The 13,334-nt window shown below is 41.3% G+C and overlaps 1 protein-coding gene across 2 annotated transcripts in view; it reads right to left on the reverse strand.

Moving 5' to 3' along the window:
* Positions 1-13,334, reverse strand: part of pyroxd1 (pyridine nucleotide-disulphide oxidoreductase domain 1) — a 71,078-nt gene that overhangs the window by 41,443 nt on the left and 16,301 nt on the right. Inside the window, exons 9-12 of one of the 2 annotated variants that reach the window (XR_007264464.1) lie at positions 12,934-13,046; positions 4,633-4,755; positions 4,392-4,529; positions 3,828-4,118 (exon numbers count right to left, since the gene is read on the reverse strand). Coding sequence is in view for 1 of the 2 variants with exons in the window: in XM_020518001.2 (XP_020373590.1) it covers positions 3,870-4,118; positions 4,392-4,529; positions 4,633-4,755; positions 12,934-13,046 (623 nt within the window). In the remaining variant the exon portion in view is untranslated. Of the gene's footprint in view, positions 1-2,469; positions 4,119-4,391; positions 4,530-4,632; positions 4,756-12,933; positions 13,047-13,334 lie in introns of those variants that run through there. The other variant, XM_020518001.2, reaches the window with a different exon arrangement.

The raw sequence follows: 13,334 nt of genomic DNA on the forward strand, positions 1-13,334 counted from the left end.
ATCCTGTGTGCACCAACTGGCGGAGGTATTCACCGACATCTTCATCCTCTCCCTCCTACAGGCCGAAATCCTACCTGCTTCAAGAAGGCCACCATCATCCTCGTACCCAAGAAAACACATGCAGTGTGCTTTAATACTACCACCCAATGGCTCTGACTTCAATAATCCTGAAGTGCTTCAAGAAGCCGGTCATAGCCCACATCGACTCCAGTCTCCCAATCCGCCTTGATCCTCTACAGTTTGCCTACTATTAACAGGTCCACAGAGGATGCCATATCCCTAGCCCTGGAACATCTGGACAACAAAGATAACCTCTTCAGACCCCTGCTCATTGACTGCAACTCCACCTTCAACACTATTATCCCCTCTGGGATAATCTCAAAACTCTGACATTGGTCTCGGCTCCGCCCTTTGTAACTGCATCCTCAGTTTTCTGACCCACAGGCCGCAATCAGTGAGGATAGGTAACTGCACCTCCTCCACAATAACACTCAACACTGGAGCCCCCCAAAGATGCATCCCCAGCCCCCTACTGCACTCCCTGTACACCCACGACTGTGTTGCCAAATTCCGAATGAACGCCATCCACAGGTTCACTGGTGGAACCACTGTCGTGGGACAGATATCTAACAAAGATAAATCAAAATACAGAAGGGAGATAGAGGGCTTGGTGACGTGGTGCAATGATAACAATCTGTCTCTCAACGTCGGCAGAACTAAAGAACTGATCATCGACTTCAGAAAGAAAGGAGAACACACTCCCATCTACATCAGTGGAACTGAGGTTGTGAGAGTGAAGAGCACGAAGTTCCTTGGAGTGACGATAACCAACAACCTGTCCGCGACTTGCCATGTAGATGTGACAGTCAAGAAGGCACAACAACACCTCTTCTTCTTCAGGCAGCTCAGGAAATTTGATATGTCCATAAGATCCCTCACCAACTTCTACAGATGTACCATTGAAAGCATACTGTCTGGGCGCATAATGGCCTGGTATGGCAACTGCTCTGCCCAGGACCCTAAGAAACTACAGAAGATGGTGTGCACAGCCCAGACCATCACGGAAGCCAACCTTCCATCCATGGACTCTATTTACATGGCTCACTGCCGCGGAAAGGCGGCCAATATCAAAGACCCATCACATCCTGCTAATAACCTCCTACAGCCTTTTCCATCAGGCAGAAGAAATAGAAGCCTGAACACACGCAGGAGCAGGTTCAGGATCAGCTTATTTACGGTTATTATCAAACTGTTGAATGGACTCAAGCCTCAAATAATGTAACCTGCATGCCTCTAAGTTTTTTTGATCTGTACATCATTTGCTTGCTGTGATGCGCCTGAACCGCTCATAAACAAAGATTTTCACTGTATTTCGGTAAACGTGACAATAAATCAGAGGAAGTTTATGAGAATGATCCTGGGAATGAAGTACTTGTCATATAGTGAACGGTTGAGGACTCCATATCTATACTCAGTGGGGTTGAGAAGGATTTTGGGGGTGGGATCTGATTGAAACTTACAGAATTCAGAGATCTCTGGATGCAGTGGGGGCGAAGATGATGTTTTCACTTGTAGGAGATACTAGGACCCGAGACAAAAGCCTCGGAGTGAACGAGTGAGCCTTTAGAACTGAGATGAGGAGGAATTTCTTCAACTAGAGGGTAGTTAATCTGTGGAAGTCATTGGTGCAGAGGGCTGTGGAGGCCAATTCGTTGATTGATAGATAGGTAGGTTCTTGATTAGTAAGGGGATCATGGGTTACAGGGAAAAGGTAAGAGAATGGGGTTGAGAAACATATCAGCCATGACCAGATGGCCTAATTCTGCTCCTATATCTTATGGGCTTACGGTGGATTTGGTCATTAAGATGGTCATAACTAGATACTTTGAAAAAATCTAAAAGGTAATCTGAAGACTCAGCATGGATTGGGGAAGGGGAGATCATGTTTAAACTACTTACTGAAGTTCTTTGAAGGAGTAATGTGTTGACAATAAGGGGGTAAACCTACTGCCATACTGTGCTTGGATTTTCAGAAGGCATCTGACAAGGTGCCACGTATAAGATCATTGTACTTCTACTTTCTCAGCTCCTGACAGGCTCTGTTTGTAGTGTGCAACACAGCACTCCCTCAGTCAGCAATGTGTCTAATTATGAACTGGATTATATGCTTATATTCGAGTGGGACTTGAACTGTAACTTACCAAAACAAAGACAGAGTACGACCTGTGTAAACGAGCTAACACTAGGTAAGCTTCAAATAGTAAAACATCAGATTTTAGATTTAGAAGTTGTGAGCACCTCCTGGTTTTTTTTAAGCTAATAATCTTTCAAAGACTTTACAACTTAATTCTATTTGTCTTTCCACTGCTGGCAATACTGAACAGCAGACCTTGATGTTTTGAGGGGAAAAATGTTCAATAAAGCAAAGAATACACACCCTGCTCAAAAAGCTTAACAGGATTTAAATAATTCAAATGTTCTATCACTGTTTAATGTTTGACCAGACTGTACACAGGGTTTTCAAAGACAGTTTTTAAAGTTAATGAGGGACTAACTTCTTATTGACTGCTCCTCAAAAATTGGGAACAAACATGTCAATCACCTGCAATTCAGGTGCCCTGTTAAGTAATATCTAAACTAAAATAATGTACATTGTTTGTGGATGCTGCAAACTTAGACTATACAATTTCAGCATAAATGGTTCCCAGGCAACCACCAGAGGGACACATTAGAAAAGGCTGACAAAATATAAACAAAATTCCACAGCATTGATCCTACTGCTTCATTCAAATCCAGAATTACAATATTCTTGAAACCATAATCAATAAAATGGTCAGGGTACTCTGGGACACTTGGACTGAAAACACTAGTACTAGAAAACCCTTTACAACAATGAATAAGCTATAAATTTTGAAATGATGCTTGGTAATTTGTTGTGCGATGAAGATATGCAGTCTTACGGCAATGTCCAGTAGAGGGATTGGTCTGATGACATTACACCAATTTCATGTGTTTCTGTGACATGTAATCAGTGGTTTCAGTAGCCATGTGACTTTTTTAAAAATAGATATTTACATTCATCTGCCTTAATCTGAAAAAATATATATGGAGCAGCTTTAAGTACAATGACAGCATTAAAAAGGAGATAAATGTCTACTTAAATTTGATCGCAGACAAAATAAATTGCAAGTTTCACTTGTGCTACATAAATGTCTAGATATTAAAATCAAATTTAGTTTGGTAATCTTGAAGTGCCTAGGATATTTTACCATATTAAAGACACCATACAAGTGCAAGGTGTTGCTGCTGGCATGATGCTATTAAAAAGTTACAAGTTGTTGTCTTTGCAATGTAACAATTCCTATAAGGCCACTCTCAGTCAAACACTAAACATATTTCTGAGCACTTCCTTTTGTTAAAAGAACTCAATTTGTTTGGAGGAGCCAGAAAGATGGAAATAGTTAACAGTGTTTCTGTGAAAATTCAACTGAAGGCATTTGTTACTCATTAGGGTAGAATGTGAATCTTACAAATCCTCAAGATATCTAAAAATGCTTCTGAATCAATGAATGGCTTTAAAAGCGTTGTTGCTTCCTTGTAAACAAACACGACAACCAATTTATACACAGCAAAGTCTCCAAACAGCTATCTAATCTGAATCTGCAGTAATTTTCTCCAACCATCTAATCTGTTTGTCGGTGCTGGTTGAGGGAGAACGATTTGCTAGGACAGTACAGGAATTCCCTGCATCTGCGCCATTAGGTCCATGGAATCTTTAATAACCATCAAGTACCTTACTATTGTCTATCAAGGCAGAATATCCAAACCTGCATAATAAAATGCAAATGATGTGTTAAGAATTGCTCCTCTCAATCAAAATAATCTTCAATATCAATATTTGGGTTGAGTAAATCCTCTCCATATGCAGAAAGATCCATCTGATTTAAAATTAGGTTTTCAAAGGTCTCTTCTAAGTCCGTTTCACCAATAAGCACAGCTCCTTTCATCCTTCCATTCTGCATCACTGTTTTCACATACTCCTGGCCAGTGGTGCAACGCAGCAACAGCTCGTGATCTGGCCCGAGACCCTGGCCATTGTACTTCCCGAGCAATACTACCTGTAAGGTAAGAAAAGTATTAACAACCTGAAAGCATTAATGTCAACTGAAGTCCTCCAGTGAAATATTACAACAGCAAAGTCATTAACGTTAAAAACGCTAGAGAACTATTCTCTATCATCATTCATAGTGTAAAAGCTAGTAAATCTGTACAGAAAGCAGCACATGTGGAATATTCCTTTATTAGTGCAACTGTATGGGTTTTAGGAAAAAGAACTAGGTACAGCTTCCCTGAAATTCTACCCATTTTGTCACAGCTACTTTCAAAATTACCTTATAGTTGAAGAATTTGGTGACGTGGGCAAATGATTCAAAGCAGAAATCCAATTCAATCGATTCCCCCGATATTTCCGCTGCAATACACTTTGCTGCATAATATCCCATCTGTCTAGCCTGGGTCCACAGTCGCATCTGTTAGGTTGTGTAGATGAATTTTAAATATCTGTAATTATTCAGGCAAATTGCATTTTCTAACGAATGAAAAATTCTTGGTGACAGATGGTGGGTCTTGTACCTGTTGCCAAAGTGCACGAGGCTTCCAAGATACAGTGCAGACGTCACCTGCAGCAAAGATATCTGGGATTGAGGTATGCATCATCTCATTTACTATAAGGCCCCCATCTTCTGCCACGTCAAGCTATAAAAAGAGAAATCATAATTGTTAATTATCTACTGGAACACTGTCAGTATATGACTGCTGATAACTGTTTTGAATGAAACGCTCAATTTAAGAATTTCTTCTTCATTTTAAGTTATTTACAAAACCAGCTGGCATTTGATCCTGTTACGCTCACTCCTTATTAGGGCAATATTCAATTAACTCTACTTTCCTGTTGTCTCCCCATGATCCAACATATAGAGTTATTCAAATAGTTATTCACTTTTCCATTAAAAAGTGCAAAAAATTTTCTTGGCCTTCATTACAATCTAATTAAATTTAAAATTCCTTAAACAGAGAACTTGCATTTGTACAACACCTTTCACACTGTTATGATTTCAGAGATAGCATGCTGGAAATCTGCTATTCCCCAAGTTGTTACAAGTTAAAGATGTAATAAAAGTACACACAATTCACCGATTTACCTGTCTTTTAGACCCAGGTTAACAAAGCATGGAGTGGTTTCTGTACTTACAAAATATTACAAATAAATAGATTTGTAACAAGTAAATGATTTAGAACTGTTCACATACGACCAATTACATCTCTAACCTTCTTATAGAACTTTCTTTACACACACATATAGGCAGACAAAAAAAAAAAAAAATGGTGTTATGGATGAAGGAAAGAACTGGGAAGGTAGTTCAATGGCCCCTGGTCAGATGATCCTTTTAACTTGCCAGGACTTGCTGTTCTGAAATCTTCCTTCAAGTACTATTGTTTGCTTGTGGGAGTTGCAGATTGATCCACATGTATAAAGTCTCCGAATTATTGGCTAAAATCCAGACCTTATGACAACTTACGACACAAGGCTTGAGATCTTAATTTACTGCAGAAAAAAAGGACAGCACTTGCCTTTCTGAAGGTCCACTGGCGTCTGACCAAACAAACAATCACACCCACAGCCACCTAGCAGCCAAACACATAGCAGTAAGCAGGAAGAAGGCCTTTGTAATCAATAACATTTCACCATTACACAGGAAAATCACCAACATTGCTTGCTCAATTTTACTTTTACCACACCACTGCAGTCTGCAGCCCAGGCCTCACTGCTTGAACAGCAGTGTGAACAGCACTAACAATGTTGCTGCTAAGTTGCATGGCTGCATTTCATGCGCAGCAATTTGCATCAACATGCCTACAGCGGCAGTATTCCAGAAGTCATTGCCACGCACAGGTCTCAGAGACCCGCATGGTCAGTAAGAGAATTAAAAGGGAAAGCTGCTTACAATGAATGTCAGGTAACTTGGCTTCAAAAAGTGCATCAAGCTCTTCAATAATCTTTTATAAGAACAGCCATTTCACATTTCAGTTCATAATCCAAACAATGTAACACCTTGGGATGTCTCAAACCAGTTTATAGCCAATGGAATAGTGTTGAGGTGTAGCTACAGTTCTAATTTAGGGAAATGCAGCAGCTAATGTGTAATGGTCAAATAAACTCCCATAAGTAGTAACATAAAACACAAGTTTTGTTCATTAAGAAGTAAGTATCCGAGGCGACACTGACTTGTTAAATAATGCAACATTCTTGTACTAACTTCCTAATTTCCAGCATTATTTAATACATTAAATCTGGGTGCCAGCAGAGACATGTACAAACAGACAATGACCTTAAGGAAACAAAGTAAAAATGGAGTATGCAGATCTGAATTAAGAACAGAAAATACTGGAGAAACTGCGGTTGGGCAGCATCTGTGATGTGATAAACAGCTGACATTTCTTGTAAACTTTGTTTTTATTTTATGAGTTTCAGGACCTCCCTCTGGGCACAACACATTGAGGAACGAAACGTTTAAACCAACATGCCTGAATATTTCTTCTACTTAAAGGGATAATAACATTTTTTTCCTGTCAGAAGCACTTGAAATATTAGGAAACAATTTGTTTAGCAGTTCTGCAAACATCCACAAGGTGGTGTGTAAGCAACACAATCGTAACTTTTTCTCCATTGCAATGGACTAGATTGGGGATTTCTTACATAGACTACAAACAAAACCCCACAATGAATCACTGTATAGTCCAAGTTGTTGAAACTTGAGAAAATTCATCAAATCACTTATTAATCTGTACATCAAAGGCATTTTATGAATTAAAAGGTAAAGCTAAAAGAAAAGTAGATGCAAATCAAGAAGGACATAACTAAATCTGTACTTCTGACACTAAGCAATCATGGTTCAAGTCTCAAGCCATACGGAACAATAAAAGTTGTCCAAGGAAACGGAGATAGATTCCAGCTTTTTCATCTGACCAGTTACCACATCGATGTACTCTCAATCAAAATGATGGAACGTGTAAATACTATTAAGCAGCATGTGTTCAGCAATTGCCTGCTCAATGACACGGATTCAGATCTGCCAGGGCCATTCAGCACCATTATAGCCTTGGTCCAAATACAGACAAAAGAGCTGAATTCCAGGGGCAAGGATAGAGTGACTCCCTTGACATCAAGGCAACATTTGATGGAGTATAGCATCAAGGAGTAAATTCCCTGCTGCATGGAGTCACTTAGCACAAAATGGAATGGTTGTGGATTTTGGAAACCAAACAGTTCAACACCAAGACATCACTGCAGTCATTCCTCAGGGTGAAGTCCAAGGCCCAACCACTTTCAGCTGCTTCAGCAGTGATCATTCTACCATCCCAAGGTCTGACATGGGATGTTTGCAGATGATTGCACAATATTCTGCTCCATTAGCACCTCCTCAGACACTGAAGCATCATCACATACATTAAAAAACTGAGTGGTATTCAGGTTTGGGCTGATGTGGCAAGCAACATATACACCACGCAACTGTCAGGCAATAATCATCTCCAACAAGAGAACCTCACCATATTCCCTTGATATTTAATCATACTGCTGTCAGTGAATCCCCTTTCATCACAAGGGTTAACTGTAATCAGAAATTTAACTGCATCAGCCGTATGTACACTTTGGCTATAAGAGTAGGTCAAAGCCTAGGAGTTGTACAGCAAGCAACTCATCTTGAGATTCCCCAAAGCTGGTTCACCATTCAAGGAATTAATCAAGAGTATAACAGAAGATTTTCCACTTTCCTGAATAAATGAAGCTCTATAAAACACTCAAGAAGCTTGACACCATCAGAAAAAGCAGCAAGTTTGACTGCTAACTAAGCTGCTAGATAGAGAGCCAATGGATTCCAGGATTTTTAATGGAAGAATGGCAAATTAGTTCCAAGTCAGGATGATGTATAGAAGGTGACGATCCTCCCAAGGATCATCTGCCCTTGGCCTTCTAGATGTGGAGTTCACAGGTTTGGAAAGTACCCCCTGATATGTCCTCAGAAATTTCATATTTGACATTCTTCTCAAACCAGTAAAATCTTCCACCTGGTCATAACAGTTCACAAATTCTGACTTGAGCCATTTAGTTCAATCAGACTAAACCAAAAAAGTGGCTAGGTTTTTTAATTCCCAATTCATCTGTGGGATGTGGGCATTGCTGGCTGGCCAGTATTCATTGCACATCCCTAGTTGCCCTTGAGGAGGTGATGGCGAGCTGCGTTTGTGAACCACAACAGTCCACCTGCTGTGGGTTGACCCACAATGCCATAAGGAAGGGAATTCCAGGATTTTGACCCAGCAGTGAAAGAACAGGAATATATTTGCAAGTCAGGATGGGGAGTGGCTTGGGGGGGAACTTGAAGGTGGTGGTGATCCCGTATATCTGCCGCCCTTGTCCTTCTCGATGGGAGTGGTCATGGATTTGGAAGGTGCTGCCTGAGCACCTTTGGTGAATTTCTACAGATTATCCTGTAGATAGTACACACTGCTGCTCCTGAGCGACAGTAGTGAAGGGAGTGGATGTAGCACCAATCAAGTGGGCTGCCTTGTCCTGGATGGTGTCAAGCTTCTTGTGCGTTGTTGGGGCTGCACTCATGGGGAGTATTCCATCACACTCCGGACTTATGCCTTGTAGATGGCGGACAGGCTTTGAGGCGTCAGGAGGTGAGTTACTCGCCACAGTATTCCTAGTTTCTGGCCTGCTTTTGCAGCCAGTGTTTATGTGGCAAATCCAGTTGAGTTTCTGGTCAATGATAGCCACCAGGATGTTGACAGTGGGGGATTCAGTGATGGTAACACCATTGAACATCAAGAGGTGGTGGTTGGATTGTGTCTTATTGGTGATGGTCATAACCTGGCATTTGTGTGGTGCAAATGTTATTTGCCACTTGCCAGCCCAAGCCTAGATATTGTCATGATCTTGTTGCATTTGAACATGGACAGCTTCAGTACCTGTGGTGTCACGAATGGTGCTGAACATTGTGCAATCATCGGCGAACATCCCCACTTCTGACCTTATGATGGACGGAAGGTCATTGATGAAGCAGCTGAAGATGGTCGGGCCTGGGATACTACCCCGAGGAAATCCTGCAGAGATGTCCTGGAGCTGAGATGACTGATCTCCAACGACTACGGCCATCTTCCTATGTGTCAGGTATGACTCCAACCACCGGAGAGTTTGCCCCGTGATACCCATCGATTCCAGTTTTGCTAGGGCTCCTTGATCACACAAGCAGTTGAATACAGCCTTGATATCAAGGGCTGTCACTCTCACCTCACCTCTGGAATTCAGCTCTTTTGTCCATATTTGGACCAAGGCTGAAATGAGGTTAGAGTGGCCCTGGCGGAACCCAAACTGGGCGTCACTGAGCAGGTTATTGCTGAGCAGATGCTGCTTGATGACACCTTCCATCACTTTACTGATGATCGAGTGTAGACAATTTTCCACATTGTCGAGTAGATACCAGTTTTGTGACTGGACTGGAACAGCTTGGCTAGCGGAGCAACAAGTTCTGGAGCACAAGTCTTCAGTACTATTGCTGGAATGTTGTCAGGGCCCGTCGCCTTTGCTGTATCCACAGTCTCCAAATGTTTCTTGATATCATGTGGAGCTAATCAAATTGGCTGAAGACTGTTACCTGTAATGCTGGGGACTACTGCAAGAGGCCGAGATTGATCGTCTACTCAGCATTTCTGGCTGAAGATTGCTGTGAAAGATTCAGTCTTATCTTTTGCACTGATGTGCTGGGCTCTTCCATCATTGAAGATGGGGATACTTGTGAAGCCTCCTCCTCCAGTGAGTTGTTTAGTTCTCCACCACCATTCATGACAGGATGTGGCAGGACTGCAGAGCTTAGATCTTTCTTGTGGGATTGCTTAGCTCTATCTATCACTTGCTGCTTATGCTATTTGGCATGCAAATAGTCCTGTTTGGTAGCTTCACCAGGTTGACACCTTGTTTTCAGGTATATACAGTGCTGCTCCTGGCATTGCCTCCTACACTCTCCACTGAACCAGGGCGGATCCCCTGGCTCAATGGTAATGGTTGAGCAGAGTATATGCCAGGACATGAGGTTACAGATTGTGCCGGAGTACAATTTTCCTGCTATTGATGGCCCACAGTACCTCATGGATACCCAGTCTGTTTGAAGTCTGTCCCATTTAGGACGGAGATAGTGCCACAACACGATGGGCCGGATTTCAGCTCCACAATGATTGTGCAGTGGTCACTCTTATTGATACTGTCACGGACAGATGCATCAGCAGCTGGCAGATTGGTAAGGTCAAGTATGTTTTTCCCACTTGTTGATTCCTTTACCACCTGCCCTAGACCCGGTCTAGCAGCTACATCCTTTAGGACTCGACCAGCTCGATCTGTAGTACTGCTGCCGAGCCACTTTTGGTGACGGACATTGAAATCCCCCACCCACAGTACAATTTGTGTCCTTGCCAGTGCTTCCCTTAAGTATTGTCCAACATGGAATACCACCAATTCATCAGCTAAGGGAGGACGGCACATGGTAATCAGGACAGTTTCTTGCCCATGTTTAACCAGAAGCCACAAGACTTCATGGAGTCTGGAGTCAATGTTGAGGACCCCCAGGACAACTCCCTCTCAACTGTATACCACAGGCTGCCACCTCTGCCAGGTCTGTCCTGCCGGCGGGACAAGACATATCCAGGGATGGTGATGACGGTGTATGGGACATTGTCTGTAAGGTATAATTCTGTGAGTATGACTCTGTCAGGCTGTTGCTTAACTAGTCTGTGAGACAGCTCTCCCAATTTTTGGCACTAGTCCCCAGAGGTTAGTGAGGAGGTCTTTGCAGGGTTGACAGGGCTGTTTCTGCTGTTGTCTTTTCTGGTGCCTAGATCGATGCCAGGTGATCCGTCTGGTTTCATTTCTTTGAGACTTTGTAGTAATTGGTATAACTGAATGGCTTGCTAGGCCATTTCAGAGGGCAAACGAAAGTCAACCACATTGCTGTGGGTCTTGAGTCACTTGTAGGCCAGACCAAGTAAAGTTGGCAGATTTCCTTCCCTGAAGGACATTAGTGAACAGATGGGTTTTTCTGACAATCAACAATGATTTCATGGTCATCAGCAGATTGTTAATTCCAGATTTTTAAAATTATTGAATTCAAGTTCCACCATCCCAATCCCATGGCTGGATTCGAACCTGGGTCCCCAGAATATTAGCCGAGTCCCTGGATTAATAATCTAGTGATAGTACCAAATGGGCCATTGCCTACCCACACCTCTAAGCTAGTATTAACTTAAGTTTTAAGTTATGAATAATAATTAAAAATTGGATTTCTTATGCAGTTACTAAATACAAGTCTAACTTCTAACTGGGATTTTCATTATGGTTTTGAGAATAGGGTCTTTATCAGCAAGTTCCAGCTCTTGTTTTCATAACTAGTTAACCAATTTTGTGTTATTATCCATACACCTGCACAGGTTTGCGTGTAATACAACATTTTGTCAGAGATGTGGAATTTAGTTACACCGAGTTTCCTAGAATATGGAATTTAATATTTAGGTTCTGCCAAATACCCCATGTTTAACTAAATTAATGTGCACACGTTCTGTGCAGATAAGGCCACAGATAGTAGCTTTTTGAAAGAACTTGCTCTGAGAAAATGAACAGTTCAAACCCAGGCACATTTCACAATGACTAGATCTCGAAATTAAATGAGAACGAAGACATTTGAGATTCGATGAGTCAAAATTGCATGAGCTTCTGCTTTTTCTTGTTTGGGGACTGTTAATTTGATATCTCTGGTGAGCTTACTTCGTTTTACATGTTTACATTTGTTTTACATTTTTCACCTGTTGCTCCAGACTATCTATTTTGATTTGTTAATATTTAAACTTTAATGATTTGAGCCTTTATGGTTTGCTATCTAAATGAAGCCTTACCTATTGGAAAGTATTTTAGTTTCAGGTTTGAACTGTAGGTCAATCACTAGACTGAACTCATTCAAACTGAGTGCAGGTAGACCTTTGAGCAAGAACTCAGTTGCATTTTGAGTTTAATAAATGGAGCTTAGAGTACAGAAATAATATTATAATAAATTGGTCCAATGTAATGTTTAGGCTGCAGTTGGAATTGATTGCCTGTTTAGGTGTACTATTATAGAAACAATGTTGAACAACATGCCAAGGGTAGGGCCAGGTGCTGCCTGCAGTCTCAGTGCTGGTATGAGACTGTGCCATTGTTTCTGTTAAGCCAAATGGCGTTTGGGTGTCACTCTCCAGACTGTGTTTATAACAGTCTTAGGATAGTTGCTTGAGGTTGGCCATTTAGGATTGAGATGAAAAATTTCTTCAAGCAAATGGTTTTGAATCTGGAATTCATGAGTTTTGAGATTCTTGCTCCCTGTATGGATGAAAGTATGGACTGTAGCGATGATGAGCAAACTAACTATAGCAGCTCCAATCTATACATCATCCTGGCTTGGCACTATTTTGCTGACCTTTCATTGTCATGGCTTAAAAATCCTGGAACTCCTTTGCTAACAACACCGAGTGTACCAACACCAAACAGACTGCACCCGTTCAAGAAAGCAGTTCATTACCATCTTCTAAACAGCAATTAGGGATAGGCAATACATGTTAGCCCAGCCAGCAACATGTGCATCTGGTGAAAGAATAAATGAAAGTACTGAACAGATATCCCAAGTAAAACAAAAATAGTTACACCTGTCTCAGCAATTGATTCAGGGTTCTGACTCACTCTTTACAAAGACAGAATTTGTCTGGAGACACACCTTCTATCCTTAGTTAAGGACTACCCTGATTTCAAGTGCAGAAGTAAACTGGCTGAAAACAATTACACACAATACTTACAGGATTGTCTGAGATGAATGGTTCAGCATTTGGTATTACTCCAGTTGCACTCACAATTAAATCAGAACCATAGATCTTTCCGTTTGTCAACTGTACATAAACAGGCCAAGATTCTGAAAAGAACAGAAAAGTAGATTCCAGTAAGACATGTTCATTGTTTCAGCAAGGGAATATTCAGCAGTAATTGCACATGGCTGTACAACTCTATGCAAGGCCTTACACAGGTTTTCTGTGCTAATTTTAATAGGATGACTGGATTGTTTCTATCTAAGCATATGTTGTACAAGACAATTATAAGCAGGAAATAGAAGGAACTTTGACCAGTTTGGGCTGAATTCTAATGTACATTCTGACAGAGCAAGAATATTGTACTAAATCACTTTTTTGCAGCTCTATAAATA

This window comes from Rhincodon typus, chromosome 22 (assembly GCF_021869965.1).
Source record: "Rhincodon typus isolate 14 chromosome 22, sRhiTyp1.1, whole genome shotgun sequence".
Classification (NCBI taxonomy): domain Eukaryota; kingdom Metazoa; phylum Chordata; class Chondrichthyes; order Orectolobiformes; family Rhincodontidae; genus Rhincodon; species Rhincodon typus.